Here is a 16,682-nt window from a genome sequence, read left to right as displayed (position 1 = left end):
AGAAAGAATAAACCTTGTGGGGCGAATTTTTTTATTTTTATAAAGGAAGTATTTCTGCTTCCTTAATCACAACTAATAAGCATTATAAGCTTAGTGCTATTTTTTTTTTTTTGGTAACAACAAATAGAAATATGCAGAGCTCTATGTTCTAGATAACGATTAAATTTGTTTGTTATACTTTTTGAGTAAAATTAGAAAAAGAGTTTCTACGGCGTCATTACTTTATATGCCCATCTATTTTATTTTACAATGTCTAATTTTAGTATTAACTAACGTTTTCTTTCTTTCCTTCGATTTCCTTAAGTAATAATAACCTCCAAATTTGTTTTCCAATTCAGACTAACAGTTTATATACTAAACGATTCACCGCAACCGCATGTGCCTTTAATGTTGGGGTTGTTGAATACGAATTCGCTGGCAAGCTTAGATTCCACGTAATCCATTTCAGTGCCTGCAAAAAATTAAAGTTATAAGTTAAAATCACAAAGCAAAGAATTTTTTTGGAAAATGTAAAACAAATACTAGAAAAAAACGACCTGTTTGAAAACGAAAGGTCTGAGGAGTTTTGAAAGGTGAAGTTTAGCAATGGAGGTATATGTATGGAATATATACGAAGTGGGGTTAGAAAGTTCGATTCCCTACAATTCTCTGTGCTTGAGAGTTTAGCTACCTGTGTTTGTTGGCTACACAAGCTATAAACCTGCAAGAGTAACCCCACATAACCCCAAAATGATGTCCAACCCGCGAATAACAAAGAACTCCCCTTGTTAATAATCCGTCGTGTCGCATATGACATGCCGCTTCACCATTCCCCCGCAGAAGAGAAGGATGCTCAAAATTTAAGTACCGCCAGCCACGGGGTAACGGGGAAACATGAACAGACATTCTTTTGTCATTTTGAAATTCGTCACGAGTTTTCTATGTTTTATATTACTTTTCGTTTTTGTAACAAAAATAGTATAAGTCGTCATTTGTTTATCTTGAAATCATATGCAAGCCCAGTGGCGTAGGGCTCTTGGGTTTTATCTTCCGTAATTAAAAACAAAAAAATTGTTTGCTGTTAATGCCGGTCACAATGTTCATATTGAAATTCTTAGATGATTGTCAAGGAATCCGATTTTTAAATCTAATCAACATATTTCCTAACAGCAACCTTTGGTAGTTTCAACGCGTTCTCCTTAAATGAAAATAATTATGTACGAAATGAAATATCATTACGTTTGCCAATGCTTATATAAAAGCAATTTTTTTAATTCCTTTAGGAAACCTTATGTAATGGATTTTTTGAAAAACACACTTTCCATCTATCTACAAGAAAAAGCAAACTTTCTAAAAGAGCAGACATCTATAATACTCATACAAAACATACTTACCCAATAATGAGAGCTGAGCCTTTCTATCTATATAAACTCTAACGCCATCCTGTACAACCTCCTCATCCAATTTGTCTAAAATATATAAAAAACAATTCGCCATTAACTTTTTTCCTCAAAAAAGTCTTACTACCAACCTTTTTCCTTTGCATAATTTAATGTATATGAAAGACCATTGCAACCACGTTGTCGCACACCAACTTTTAGTCCAGTCTATTGGGAATACAAAGAGAACACACACAATTAGTATGTAAACAATAACTTTTGTTTCAGCATCATCATAACTTACATATTCTGGTTGTCCTTTGAGTAAATCTTTTATACGCTGCACTGCCGAGGGAGTCTAAATGGAAAACATAATAAATTTAAAATCAATTATTTGCTTTATATATATCAATGTTTGTAGTTTGAGCATTTAAAAATTTTCTAAATGCGTTGTTATGAAATCTCTCCCAAGATGAATGTTTACATTACCAATGTCAATGCTGCCCTTGTAGGCAAGAGTTTACGTCCTTTCAAAGCCCTTACAGTGGCGGTGGCAACTACTTTGGTGGCCATTTTTGGTTTTTCACAATTTTGTACTTAAATATTTCGAGTATTTGTATTTTATATATGATAAATTGTTTTAGCTAGACGTTGTGTTTCTTCTAATATTTTTCCCAAATGTATTTGTTTTTATCAGATTAGAGTGATAACAGCTGAGTGTGTCAATGCTGTGTTGAGTATGTTTTAATTTGACTTGGAAAGCCATGTTGTCAATGAAGAGGTTTTTCCAAAGTTATAGCTATATATATTTCTTTTCATCGCCCTTGTAAAGGCTGATAAAATAGCGTTTTTATTAAAATTTTACCGTAAGTAATGAGGAAATATGCTACTGAATGAAATCAGTGAAGTTTCTTGCATATTATCTGAAAAAAATAATCGGCGAAATGCGAATGTAGTAAGTACTAGCCCACTCACTCCACCGTTCATACTAGTTGAGATATTTTAGAAATTGCATTTCTTTACACTCCAACATAAATGTTATGATGTACTATTGTTCAAATTTATTTTTTTATTGCTTCATTTGTATAATCTTGTTGGTTTTAAACATTTTTTTTGGAAAAAATTCAATTTGAATTTTTAGTCATTTATTTGGACTCACATGCTTTGAACGAGTCGTTTTACTGTTATAAATTTTAAAGGGAAAACGAGTCCTTTTCAGAGCATTATAAAGGGAAAACGACTTGTTTGCTCAAAAAAGCTTTGGTCTGAACATAGTATTAATGTTGATTATCAAAAAGCTGATGTATGACCTTTAGCACTTTGGAAAAATGTCTCTTAATAGGGCTTATTCCAGATTTTCGTTATCTTTAATCTCCTGTTATGAAACATTTCTGATTTCTTTCATTAGGACATTCTCTTATAACTTATGGTAAAATTTTGATTAAATTGTTATTTTGTTATCATTGTTATTTGGTAATGTTTCAAAAAAGTAATCGTGTAAAATAGGGTTGTCAACGGTGAAAAACGAACCAAGATATATTTATTTCTATGTAGTGCCAGTTGCCCAATAACAAAATATTGAGTGCACTATCTGTCAAAATCAGTGATTAGTGTAACTCTGATTTTGAGAATGTTACTAATTCGAGCCATTTTTCGTTGTTTATGTGTGTAAGTTTCTTAAATATAATACACACACAAAACCAAAAACTCATTGTCAGAAAAAAATTGTACTCAGCTGTTTGCGGTACAATACGTGGTAATTATGTCATGTTGCCAAACATTACGTACCATATAAAAGTCCCCTTTGCTAATTTAAATGTTCAATAAGCATATTTAATGCAATACTTAATTTCCGATTTATTTTTGAGCATTTTGCGTTTTTCAGCATCCACATTGTTGTCATCACTGTTTTACCATATGGCAAAATACAAAGAGTCAGAACTCAATCAAAAAGTCTGAAGTAAACGGTGAATAAAGTCGTTAGCTGCTAAATCATATAAAAGAGAGTGAGTCTGGCCGCTCTTATTCAATAGATAGTTGACCGGTTTTTATATATATAAAAGAAAATATTTGGAAAAATGGGCTATAAATAGTTTGCTGCTTTAAGTATTAAATCTCCATATTGCTCAATTTATCTTTCTGACGCTAAACGTCGCTGCTTTATGCTTTCCCATAAACAACTCTAGCCTCTTTGATTGAGTTTAGTCTCTATGTGTTGTGATTGGTTAAGTGCTTAGTGTGGTTCAATTAAAATCAATTAAATTTATTTTAGAAAGAATATTAACTAAAAACCAAGTGATAAAAGTGTAAAATTAGTGATTTTTTGTGGCAAACTTGTTGAAACAAAAGACAATGGGTGTTTCTAGCTAGAAGGTTGTGTTTTTAATCAATTAAATTTATTGTTTTTATTGCTGCCACCATTCCCCCTACACCACCAACAACATGCCTTATGCTGCTGCTGCTACTTTGCTTACCTCCTTGACAGAATTCTCTCCAGCCGTGAAGCGCAGTATATGTGTCTGCTGTTTGTTGTTGTTATTGTTAATAATGAAAATTTATTTAAATAAAATTCAATTTAAGAAATTCATATTTTGTCATCTCGTTGTGCTCTGTGGCTTAATTCTCCACTCGACAGTCAATTGTCGTCGCAGTGTTGTTGTGCATGCTGTTGGCTACTGCTGCTGATGGCTGCGAGCGAATCTGTATTTTTGTTATTGTTGCTTTTGTGTTTTTTGAGAAGTGATAAGTTGCCTTTTTTATTATTTTTCTCGTGTGATTCTATTCTTTTTTTTTTTGTTAAAAATACATATTTTTCCGTATATTAAAAATGAAGGCAGACACATACGTTCTTCTTGTAGCTGAAGAGAGTTCATATAAATTCCATTAATTTTGCTGTGGCTTTTTGTATTTTCATAAAAATATAGATCGGAATACAAAACAAGTGTTGTGATAAGTTTGTTTGCAAATGTATGTTAAATTTTATGCTAATGAAGCAGAACAAAAATAAAACCCTGCAGTCAGCATAAACTCAGGCAATTTGCAAAATCATTTAAGAATTTTATATTGAAAAGAAGAAAATAAAGAGCTAAAAGTCAAGCCACAAAATACATAATATAATAAACCAAAACAGCAACCAACCAACTATCCTCACTCACCATGGATTCAGATTCGGATAATGAACAATCGGTACTATGCGAGAAAATCATCAATGACATGCACACTGTTTTTCTCAAGGACACTGAATTGTAAGTAGAAAAAAAAACCAATAAACAAATAAACAATATTCTACATCTACATACTACTTTGACTCATATGCCTTTCTCATATCTCTGAATTTTGTCAAAATGTCTTTACTACCTTTATCAGTCATTACTTTCTTTGTCGATGTTAGCATTTTTTTTATAGGTATGGTTTTATGACAAATTCAATGGGTATGGAGGTCAAGGTCAATTTCATATATCTTCTTTGAGACTGTATTTAAACAACGTTACAATCAAAATCAATTTAAATTAACGGGCGTCGCCTCAGTTATATGAGAGCCTTGCATTTGTCAATTTGCATTGCAAAAACCGTAAGGCATTGCACATTGGGTTGTAACGGAATGATAATTTTTTTTTTAGTTCAATGTGTTCAAATGTCTGGCTAGAGTAGAGCTCCAATATGATATCCACATTGGGGCGAAATATCTGAAAGGCCGTGCCAGCACCCCCAAACATTACTTTTTACCTGACCGTGCCCAATATAGGGCTCATATAAAATAAGAGAATGAAAGAAGGCGCAGCGGAGCGGGCCCTGTCCATGAAATTTTCTCAGATTGTGTAGATTCACAGATTGTACCTTGAAATTTTCTCAGATTGTGTAGGTTGGTCTGGAATGAAACATAGGCTATATAATCTTTTGGTATCAGAAGCGGGGCGGACCCTCCCCCTTATGCCAAAAACATCACTAAAAATCATAAGTGGGCAAATCGGGGTAATATGGGTATCAAATGAAAGGTATTAAAGAATACAATGCGAATATAGTATTAAAAATTGAGTCTAAATACCCGCTCCAACTCCAAAACTTTCTCAAACAGACATAATGGACGTTCATGTCAATATATTGGGTTGACCAAAAAGTAATTGCGGATTTTTTAAAAGAAAGTAAATGCATTTTTAATAAAACTTAGAATGAACTTTAATCAAATATACTTTTTTTACACTCTTTTTCTAAAGCAAGCTTAAAGTAACAGCTGATAACTGACAGAAGAAAGAATGCAATTACAGAGTCACAAGCTGTGAAAAAATTTGTCAACGCCGACAATATGAAAAATCCGCAATTACTTTTTGGGCAACCCAATATATACTTAATGGGGCCTTAGAAGAATATTTCGAGGTGTTAAAAACGGAATGACTAGATTAGTATACCCCCATACCATGGTGGTGGGAATAAAAACGCAATCGATCGTTTCGAACTCTTCCTTTTCACCAGAGACCTTGCAGAAACCTGCATGCCACTGTGTCCAGTGCGACGTCAGAAGTCTGATGTTGCAAATATCAGTCAAAGCTCCTATAAGCACCCCGAGGTCATTTTTCCTAAGTACTAAGATAAGCGATTTACCTCTTGTCACCCTACCATGAAGCCCGCCCAGGGTAGGATTTTCTGATTTATTTTTTTGAAATTTTCTATAAATATCCACTAGTTGAGTGTTTTCAAATACTTCCCGGTCTGTCCCAATCGTATGCACCCATACCCTAAGCGTTGTTTTATATTAAGACTTTATGGTTTATTACAGTTCATTTGCGTTGGTTTGGGGACACAAAACAGCAAACATATAAATTAAACAAATCAAGATTTAAAATTCATTTTGTTAGGTTTCACACGCACACACACACACAAGCACACCTCCATACAATGTCATTTTAAGAAATATTTACCAGCTAACAGCAAAATCTCATTAGCGTTGGAGATGTTACAGTTCACGGCAGATCGTACACCTTGTTTATCAAAATTCATGAGCAAAAAAATTCAAGCATTCATTTTGGTGTCTCGAAATGAAAGAAAAACGTGTGAAGCTTAATGGCTTTGAAGTGTATTTACCTAAAGGATAGTCTGAGAGAATATTGGAGTTGACGTAGTATGATATTGTTGTAGTCGAATATTTGCATGCGGAGGTGCTTTGTTCATCAATCTCCTGTAGGTGAGCAAAATCGTTTCTGTACATAGGACCGATCGCTAAGCGAATATGATGCCTTATGGGGGTTTAACGTTAACTCATGTACCTTCACAACATTCTACTATCCGCAATCTGCTGATGCTCCCGGTAGCTGGGCTTCTCATGATAACGATGAACACCACACATGCTAGAGCTCAACTTTCAACCAGTGTAATACTCATAGTTTCCCGTGCCGGGACTTAGTATAATATTATATTATAGGCATATATCCACTTTGGATTGGAGATGGGAGCAAATTAAAAATCTTTTTTCATCGAGAGAATTACTACAAAAAATAAATTTTTTACCATAATTTCTATGCTAATCTTAACAAATGACATCCCAAGTTGCATAATTTTTCACTCGTTTCCAACATTGCTACTACTTTTCGCTTGAGTAAATAACATGACAATATTATCGATTGACTTGACCATGAAAATGCTGCATAGTCATAGCGTCGTCTTTTCATTACATCTCAAACATAAAACGGCTTTATTGGGTTGCCCAAAAAGTAATTGCGGATTTTTCTTATAGTCGGCGTTGACAATTTTTTTCACAGCTTGTGACTCTGTAATTGCATTCTTTCTTCTGTCAGTTATCAGCTGTTACTTTTAGCTTGCTTTAGAAAAAAGTGTAAAAAAAGTATATTTGATTAAAGTTCATTCTAAGTTTTATTAAAAATGCATGTAGTTTCTTTTAAAAAATCCGCAATTACTTTTTGGGCAACCCAATATATTTTCCATACATCTAGAGACTTGAGAATTGTATGTGAAGAGCCAGTTTAATCGCTGTTACGCGTTGCTATTGCAATGAAATTCTTATCCATACAAAAGCGCACACCTGCGTATATGCGAAGTTGAATTTGTAGCCACTTGGTCTAGGTAAATGAGAAAAAACGTAAACAAATATTGTAAATGGTGTTTATTTTGATATTCTACTGGGCCTAAGGTACTGTGTGATAACAGATGCTGTAATAAAATCAATTAAGGAACGGAGGCAAGTTTCTTAAGATATTTCTTAAATGATGTGATTTGAGCAAGACTTTCAAAGTATTTAAGTAAGAAAAAAGAACTGGTCAATGACAATGTTGTCGTTTTTGGTAGGTTCCTTTGGTAGGTATTTGTTGTCTTGGTAGGTTGGTAGGCTGACCTCAAATGAATTCACTCCTTCTCACTTCTATGTATTCATTGAGTGTGCAGAAATAAGACAAAGAAAGCGAGGGGCCAAACGAGTTACCAGAAGTCATATTGCTTCAAATTTCTGGAAAAAGGGCGTAAGTTCTGATATTGACTTAACTGGTGCGCCTTGCGCAACCGAGCAGATAAAGAAAACGGAGGAAGTTGGGAACCACAACTTTGAGATAGTCAGCAACTTTATCTACTTCGGCACCGCCGTAAACGAAACGAATGGCACAAGTTTTGAGATAAGGCGCAGAATAATACTGGTAAACTGATGCTACTTTGGATTAAGTCCTCGTTCTCTCGATGGACGAAGATTACACTATACAAGACACTGACACTACCAGTGTTGTTATATGGTTCTGAGGCATGGTTACTTGTGAAAGCAGATGAGGCAGTGCTTGGAGTATTTTAGAGAAAGATTCTTCGTAAAATATACGGATCAGTTTGCGTTAGTGGAGAACCACGAGTCGTATGAACCACGAGCTGTATGACGACGATGGCATAGTTACACGTATCAAAATACAACGGGTGCATTGGCTAGGTCATGTTGTCAGAATGGATGAAGAAGCTGCAGCAAAGAAGTCTTTTGAAGACACACACGGTGGTACACGCAAACTGGGAAGACCAAAAGCCGGTTGTACGTACCGGATTGACTCGATGGAGTTATCCATCGGCAAGGGCTGCCGCCTCACACTGCTACAACAACAACAACCAAAAGCCCGATGGAAAAATCAAGTAGTGACGGCTTTTGTGCGTTCAATTCCTTCAATCGCAAAACGGGGCTATGTGGCAGCTGCATACAGATATGGTCAAAATCTGGCCTTTACTCACAAGTGATGTATGCATGAAGATCACTAAAACGGCGCAAAAGGGCAGTAAAAGCGCATTTCTGGACTCAAACACTTATCCAAACTCGACACGGTTGTTCATTGAAATCGGGGCAAAAATACAACTTTATGAACTCAAGATTTCTTATCGGGAGTCCGGTATAAAGGGTGCTAAATCAAGATATAGGTCAACTTTAAACTTAAAACCAAATATTCTACAAGCCAAAAATGGGGTATATGTTTTTATACCTACCACCGAAGAGTTGCCCACTTTGCCAGTCCATTTGTTACACATAAAATTATACATTTTCAATGGTACATAATTCTAGATTGTCGTTATTCATATAGGATCTGGACATGTCCGTCCGTCCGCTGAGTGAGTTCAACAAACAGACGGACGGACATGCCCAGATCCTATATGAATAACGACAATCTAGAATTATATACCATTGAAAATGTTTAATTTGATGTGTACCAAATGGACTGGCAGAGTGGGCAGCTCTTCGGTGGTAGGTATAAAAACATATACCCCATTTTTGGCGTGTAGAATATTTGGTTTTGGTCAGGTTTGGTAGGATTTTTCTTAAATTTTGGTAGGAAAAAATTTTCTTTAGTAGCCACACTGCACGTAGAGAGCTTTAGTTCAGTACCCATGTATCCACTGTGCACTTTGGTAATCTAAATAGACATGGTAAATACTACCCTTGACAAAAGAGCTTTCGTTCAGTATCAATTTTGTGTGTTGGCAGGCATTTTGTTGTTGTTTTAGTAGTGTGTTGTGTTCTATCTTTCGTCTGCTTGGTTCTGTTGAGTATCCAGATGTAGGAATTCTGCGTCTAAAGTGGGATGTGTCCAGAGGGATCTGGGTCTGGGTCGAGTGGGTCTGGCGGGACAGTTAAACAGGAGACATGTCTCGTGTGGTCACAGGTCGCAATCAGGACTCACATCCTGCACTTTGTCATCAATCCATGCTTCGTAAGAGTTGAGGCGGGTGCATCTGCCGGATCGTAATTGAGACAGAACTACTCTAATTTGCCGGGGGAGCTCAATTTCTTCAGGTGCAATGGGAGGCGGTCGTTTTGCAAGGACCAAATTCATACGGTAGCTATTTACATCATCGCATCTGCTACCGTGTCTGCATAAATGTTGTCTAAACCCGCTTGATATGCCACTTGATTTAGATGTTTTCTCCTGTAGCGCTGAACCTATCGCTCTAGATCATGTAGATCCACTACCTCGCAACCTGGGGATAGTGTGATGATACGTATCATACGGATCTCCTAAAGCCATGTCGGGACTGTAAATTTGGCCATTACTGGGTCACAACAGCCAACTAGCGGTGTGTACACGTATTTCATAGCTCTATCTCAGCAGTGCCGTATTTGACTGCTATCCCCATACATTGCATGTAGGACGACTAGCGCCAGCCATGGTCGATACCGCACTAAATGGTGAACCATCAAGGCCAATCCCCCACCTCCAGTTCTTCAGCGATCCTTCCATAGCACATTGGAGAGACCGAATCTTGGGAACCCACCAACAAAATTTTTCACAAATGAACTGAGTTTACGTACCAAATTTCTGTCAAATCAGGCAAAAATTAAAGCTTCCAAGAATCTTAGAAGATTAATGACGGAACCGGTTTATATGGGAGCTATAACAGGTTATAGACCAATTTGAACCGTACTTGGCACGGTGGTTGAAAGTCAGAATAAAACACACCTTGCAAAATTTCGACGAAATCGTATAACGATTGCGGCTTCCAGGAGCTAAAGATATCAAGTCGGGAGATCGGTTTATATGGAAGCTGTATCATGTTATGGGCCAATTTGAACCGTGCTTGGCACGGTTGTTGAAAGTCTTAACAGAAAATTAAGTGCGAAATTTCTGGCAAATCGAATAATAAATGCGACTTCCAGGGGCTGAAGATATAAAATCAGGATATTAGATTACATTGTACGCGGTTGTTGGAATTCGTAACAGAAACACGACGTGTAAAATTTCAAACAAGTCGTATAACAATTGGGGCTTCCAGGAGCTGAAAATGTAAAATCGGGAGGTTGGTCAGGAGCTCTTTATGCACTTAGCGCCAATTTTTAGCCAAATTGCGGCTTCCAGGGGCTCAGTATATCAAGTCTGCAGATCGGTTTATAGGGGAGCTATAGCAGACTATGGACCGTTTCAACCTTACTTGGTACTATTGGAAGTCGTAACAGAATAATACGTACAAAATTTCATTCAAATCAGATAACAATTGCGGCTTCCAGGACTTAAAGATATCAAATCTTGATATCGGTTTATATGGGAGTTATATCAGGTTATAGACCAATTTGAACCATACTTACAACAGAAGTTGAAAAAACTTTACTTGCAAAATTACAGCCAATTCAGTTAATAATTGCGGCTTCTAGGGACTCACAAAATCAATAGTGGGCCATATATCCAACACTGAATAGGTATGGCCCATTTGCAATTTCCCCCAATCGGTTTATATGTTTAGCTTCAAGGCTCTTTTTGCCCAAGTTCAAGAGTGCATAAGTGGAAATTGAAAATATTAAAGTGAAGCGAAGATTTGGGACCAGTTTACCTATAAGGAATTCAAAACATCAAAAAAAAAAAAAAAAACAAAGCCTTAACACACAATTTGGGGTTTTCAAACTATGCTAAGAGGTAAATTTTCAAAAGTGTTTTTTTTTTCTACACAATTCTGAAAAACTTCTTTTCACTAAATTTTGGTAATTTCTCCTTTTTCCTTTTTTTTTAGATCATCATTTGAAATCATACCCACTGTCTTGAATCGCAACAAATCACCTGTTATACATGTGGAACATAACATGGGCCTGGAATCATGGTGTGCCAAACATGTATATGATCATGCCCATCGCATGCTGATGGGCTACAAGAAACAAACTGTACAACGCTATGTCCAACAGAGTGATAATCTGCTGAAGTACCTGAATGTAGCATTACTCATTAATCCCGATGTAACTGCCTTTTGGCATATACGTAGGCAACTGGTGCAAAAGAATCGCCTGAAAATGAATCGAGAGCTGAAGTTTTCCACTTTGGTGTTGAGCAAGAAACCCAAATCCAATGAAGCTTTTGCCTACAGGAGATGGTTGTATTCTTTTCAGAGTGAGTAGCATTGACCTTGAAGCATTAAAATTTGATAAAAAATGTTTATCTAATTTTGTTTTGTTTTTCGTAGGTGCCGATGCCATTGATTGGCATCATGAAATTGGCATTTGTGAACGCTGTGCCGATCGCAGTTCCAGCAATTATCATGCCTGGTCTCATCGCCAGTGGGTCTTGCAAAATGCCCCCATATTGATACGTGCCGAGATTATGCGCTCCGAAAAATTTATGCGCAAACATATCAGCGACTATAGCAGCTATCACTATCGCCAATTGCTGATATCCTATGCCTATAAGATGAGCTATTATGATGCCGAGGAGCTGCCACAATTGTTCGATTTGAAGGAACTAATCAGCTACTATCTGATTGCCGATGTTCAAAGTCCTGCACAAATTTTACAAATTATGCTGCCCGGCATAGATCAGGCAGCGGTGGGAGAGGCCCGTCTAAAATCGTTCCTATACTGCTGTAATTTATCGGCCCACGATATGCGCCTATGTGATGATCAAAAGAATATGTATGGCGAACGGGAATCCTTTGAACTGCATCGCCGAGCTTCTTTAAAATTCATAGTGGAACAATGTGTACGCCTGCTAAGTGGAGGAGATATGATGGGCATGTATTCACCGCCCGCCACACCGGTGCAACAGCAAGAATTCAATTTGCATTTAAGAAAATTCAATTATAATTCCTATGAATTTTTAACAGCCCTCAAGAAGTCCGAAAGTCTTTTGGGCTCAAAACATCGAAAATGGTGTTCATTGTTTTTGGGTTTCGATTATGAGACAGGAGCTGCCTAGAAGAGACAAAGATTATGTTAAATAATAGAAGAAGAATGCTATAGTTTGAGCGATTTGTTATACAATATGTGCAATGTGCAATGAAGTATCTGTATTATCTCAGATAGATATATAATAATACATTTTTTTTTACCATACAACTCCACAACTCGATGGGATGATGAGGATAGTTTAGTAGTTATACAAATTTCATTATAAAAGAAGAAAATTCATGCAAATTGTACCAGCAACACTTTAATTGAAAATAAATATTGAGTTCAATTAATAAATTAATTGATTCAATAAATTTGTATTCAGTTCTATTCAATTAAAACATTGAATGACTTAATAATTTTTTTAATTGAATCAACCAAAAACTTTGCAAATTTGAAAAATTAAACATTTTTTTAACTGTTCGTACAATTTTTAATTGAAAAATTTTCAATTAACTTGATTGCTATTATCATGTTTTTGATTGAAGCAGTTTTAATTAAAAACTATTAAATGATCAAACTAGAAGTTAATTGACAATGAAGGATAATTAATAAAAACAATAATTGTAATACCTTTTTTATACCCACCTCCATAGGATGGGGAGTATACTAATCTAGTCATTCCGTTTGTAACACCTCAAACTATTGATATGGGACCTCATAATGTATATATGTTAGGCGGGTTTATTTGTATACAATTCTAAGAAGTTTCTCCCAAGAAACCATGTATCTAAAATAGAATACTAATCCGCGCATCTTGACTTCAAAATTGTTTTTATACCCACCACTATGGGATAGGGGTATAATAATCTAGTCATTTCGTTTGTAACACCTCGAAATATTGATCTAGAACAGCATAAAGTATATATATTTTCTCGATCGTGTCCACGTCCTAAGTCGATGTAGCCATTTCCGTCCGTCTATCGAAATCACGATAGCAGTCGAACGCGTAAAGCTAGCCGCTTGAAATATCCCACAGAGACTTAATATTGATGTAGATCGTTGGGGATTGAAAATGGCCAATATCGGTTCAGATTTGGATATAGCTCCCATATAAACCTATTACCAGATTTGATTTCTTGAGCTCCTGGAAGCCGGAATTTTTGTCGATTTCGCTGAAATTTCGCGCATAGTGTTTTGTTATGACTTCCAACAACTGTGCCGAGTACCGTTCAAATCGGCCAAGAAACTGATTTAGCTCCCATATAAACCGATTTCCCGATTTGACTTCTTGAGTCCCTAGAAGCCGCAAATTTTTGTCCAATTAGGCTGAAATTTTGCACACAGTGTTTTGTTGTGGCTTAAAACAACTGGGTCAAGTGCGATTCAAATCAGTCTATAACCTGATATAGCTCCCATATAGACCGATTTCCCGATTTGAATTCTTGAGCCCCGCAAGAAGCCGCAATTTTTGTCCGATTTGGCAGAAATTTTGCACATGGTTTTCTATTATGACTAACAACAACTGTGTCAAGTACCCTTTTAATCGGTCCATAACCAGAAACTGCTCCCATATAAACCGATCTCGCAATTTGACTTCATGAGTTCCTGGAAGCTACAATTTTCATTCGATTTGGCTGAAATTTTGCACATAGTGTTATTTTTTGACTTGCATCAATTGCGATAAGTACGGTTCAAATCGGTCTTAAACCTGATATAGCTCCCAATGAACCGATCTCCTGATTTGAATTCTTGAGCCCCTGGAAGCCTCAACTGTCATCCGATTTGGCTGAAATTTTACACATAGTGTTTTGTTTTGACTTCCAACAGCTGTGCCAAGAACGGTCTAAATCGGTCTATAACCTGATATAGTTCCTATTTAATCCGATATCCCGATTTTAATTCTTGAGCCCCTGGAAGCCGCAATTTTTATACGATTTGGCTGAAATTTGGCACATAGTGTTCTGTTATGACTCTCAACAACTGTGCTAAGTACGGTCCGAATCGGCCTATAACCAGATATAGCTCCCATATCTCAGCAGAATCCATGGTGGTGGGTTCCCAAGATTTGGACCGGCTGAACTTAACACGCTTTTACTTGTTCCTGTTCTTTCGATATTCCATATTTTTGTAATCAAGATACAGGTCGCATTTGTTATCCGATTATCGTTAAATTTTGTACATGTCACTTTCATGGTCCAAGGACCAACGCTGTTGATTTTGAACAAAATCGGTTCAGTTTTAGATAAAGCTCTCGTATATACCTTTCATCCGATATGGCATTTTAAGGCTCTAGTAGCCATATTTTTGGTCCGATCTTTACAAAATTTTGCACAAGACGTTCTATTTAATGTTTTAACATGTGTGCATAATTTTATCAAAACCGGTTCAGTTTTAAATATAGCTCCCATATATATATTTCACCGATATGGCCTTTAAGCCATTTGTTTGGCCCAATTTTTATAAAATTTCGCACAATACGTTCTATTTAAGGTTCCAATATGTGTACATAATTTTATCAAAACCGATTCAGTTTTAGATATAGCTCCCATATATATCTTTCATCCGATATGACCTTTTAAGACTGTAGTAGCCATTTGTTTGGTCCAATCTTTACGAAATTTCGCATAAGAGGTTCTTTTTAATGTTCCAACATGTGTGCATAATTTTATCAAAATCGGTTCAATTTTAGATGTAGCTCTCATGTATATCTTTCATCCGATATAGCCTTTTAAGAATGTACTAGCGATCGTTTTGTTCCGATCTTTACAAAATTTCGCACAAGACGTTTTATTTAATGTTCCAACACGTGTGCATAATTTTATCAAAATCGGTTCAGTTTTAGATATAGCTCCCATATATATCTTTCATCCGATATGGCCTTTTAAGACTGTAGTAGCCATTTGTTTGGTCCAATCTTTACGAAATTTCGCACAAGAGTTTCTATTTAATGTTCCAACATGTGTGTATAATTTTATCAAAATCGGTTCAATTTTAGATATAGCTCTCATATATATATTTCATCCGATATGGCCTTTTAAGACTCTAGTGGCCATAATTTTGGTCCGACTTTTACAAAATTTCACACAAGACGTTCTAGACTGTTCCAATATGTGTGCATAATTTTATCAAAATCGGTTTAGTTTTAGATATAGCTCCCATATATATCTTTTATCCGATATGGTCTTCTAAGGCTGTAGTAGTCACAGTTTTGGTAAGATCGGACCAAAATTATGACTACTAGAGTTTTAAAAGGCCATATCGAATGAATGGTACATATGGAAGCTATATCTCAATCTAAACCGATTTTTTTTTAAATCAAAAGCGTCCATCCTTGGACCAAACAAGTGACTTGAGCAAAATTTTACGATAATCGAACAACAAATGCCATTTGTACCTCGATCATAAGAATATCCAATATCGAATATAGAAAGAACAGGAAACAATTTTTGAAGTCGAGAGGCGCGAATTTGGATTTTATTTTAGATACATGGTTTTTTCGGCGAAACTTCTCAGAACTGTATGTAGTTTACGTTTATGTTATACGATTAAAAAAAATCGACCCGGCCTAATATAGATTATTGATTGTCTCAACATTCTGAGTCGATCTAGGCCTGTCCGTCTGTCCAACCTTCTGTCCTTCTGTTGAAATCACGCTAGCGTGAACGAATGAAGATATCCGTTTGAGGTCGTTGGGAATGGCAAATGGTCCATATCGGTTAAGATTTGGATATAGCTCCCATATTAGCCGATCTCTTGATTTGACATCTTGAGTCACTGACAGCCACAATTGTTAACCGATTTGGCTGAAATTGGTGTTTGGTACATGGTGTTCTTTTATGACTTTCATGCACCGTGCCAAATACCAAATTGGTCTATAACTTGATATAGCTTCCATATAAACCAATGGCCCTATTTAACAACTTGAGGCCCTGAAAGCAGCAATTGTTATCTTATTTGGCTGAAATTTTGTATGGAATGTTTTGTTGTGTCTTTCACGAACCGTGCCAAGTACGGCCCTAATAGGTCAATAACCTGATATAGTTCCCACATAAACCAATCGTACGATTTGACATATTGAGCCCCTGGCACCCACAATTGTTATCCGATTTGGCTGAAATTTTGCACGTTGTGTTTTGTAATGGCTTCCAACAACTGTGCAAAGTACGGCCAAAATCGATTCATAACCCGTTATAGCTGCCATATAAACCAATGGTTCGATTTGATATCTTGAGCCCCTGGAAGTCGCTTATTGTTATCCGATTTGGATGACA

At 36.2% G+C, this 16,682-nt stretch overlaps 2 protein-coding genes across 4 annotated transcripts; one reads left to right on the top strand and one right to left on the bottom strand.

Moving 5' to 3' along the window:
• Window positions 1-217: 217 nt before the first annotated feature.
• On the bottom strand, window positions 218-2,083 carry LOC106085914 (iron-sulfur cluster assembly 1 homolog, mitochondrial). Its single transcript, XM_013250398.2, has 5 exons — window positions 1,848-2,083; window positions 1,663-1,716; window positions 1,511-1,586; window positions 1,374-1,448; window positions 218-451 (listed from the first exon to the last, which is right to left on the bottom strand). Exons 1-5 carry the CDS (start codon window positions 1,929-1,931, stop codon window positions 348-350), a joined length of 393 nt encoding a protein of 130 aa, XP_013105852.1. The 5' UTR covers window positions 1,932-2,083; the 3' UTR covers window positions 218-347.
• Window positions 2,084-3,562: 1,479 nt separating this feature from the next.
• Window positions 3,563-12,769, top strand: LOC106085148 (protein prenyltransferase alpha subunit repeat-containing protein 1). Of its 3 annotated transcripts, none has more exons than XM_013249222.2 (4): window positions 3,563-3,731; window positions 4,283-4,603; window positions 11,325-11,695; window positions 11,769-12,769. In XM_013249222.2, the coding sequence occupies exons 2-4, from the start codon at window positions 4,515-4,517 to the stop codon at window positions 12,494-12,496; spliced, it is 1,188 nt and encodes a 395-aa protein (XP_013104676.1). In that variant the 5' UTR covers window positions 3,563-3,731; window positions 4,283-4,514; the 3' UTR covers window positions 12,497-12,769. The 3 variants fall into 3 exon arrangements, with proteins under 3 accessions (XP_013104676.1, XP_013104682.1, XP_059224320.1); XM_013249228.2 differs by lacking the exon at window positions 3,563-3,731 and adding an exon at window positions 3,747-4,060; XM_059368337.1 differs by lacking the exon at window positions 3,563-3,731 and adding an exon at window positions 3,747-4,097.
• Window positions 12,770-16,682: the final 3,913 nt, after the last annotated feature.

The sequence above is a fragment of the Stomoxys calcitrans genome, chromosome 4, assembly GCF_963082655.1.
Source record: "Stomoxys calcitrans chromosome 4, idStoCalc2.1, whole genome shotgun sequence".
NCBI lineage: Eukaryota > Metazoa > Arthropoda > Insecta > Diptera > Muscidae > Stomoxys > Stomoxys calcitrans.
This window is presented reverse-complemented; position numbering and strand designations above follow the sequence as displayed.

Coding starts and splice junctions, on each gene's coding strand:
- LOC106085148 (XM_013249222.2), top strand. CDS start 4,515: ATGGATTCAGATTCGGATAATGAACAATCGGTACTATGCGAGAAAATC. Junction 4,604..11,324: donor TTTCTCAAGGACACTGAATT/GTAAGTAGAAAA, acceptor CTTTTTTTTTAG/ATCATCATTTGAAATCATAC. Junction 11,696..11,768: donor ATGGTTGTATTCTTTTCAGA/GTGAGTAGCATT, acceptor TGTTTTTCGTAG/GTGCCGATGCCATTGATTGG.
- LOC106085914 (XM_013250398.2), bottom strand. CDS start 1,931: ATGGCCACCAAAGTAGTTGCCACCGCCACTGTAAGGGCTTTGAAAGGA. Junction 1,587..1,662: donor TCAAAGGACAACCAGAATAT/GTAAGTTATGAT, acceptor TATTCCCAATAG/ACTGGACTAAAAGTTGGTGT. Junction 452..1,373: donor GGCTCAGCTCTCATTATTGG/GTAAGTATGTTT, acceptor AATTTTTTGCAG/GCACTGAAATGGATTACGTG.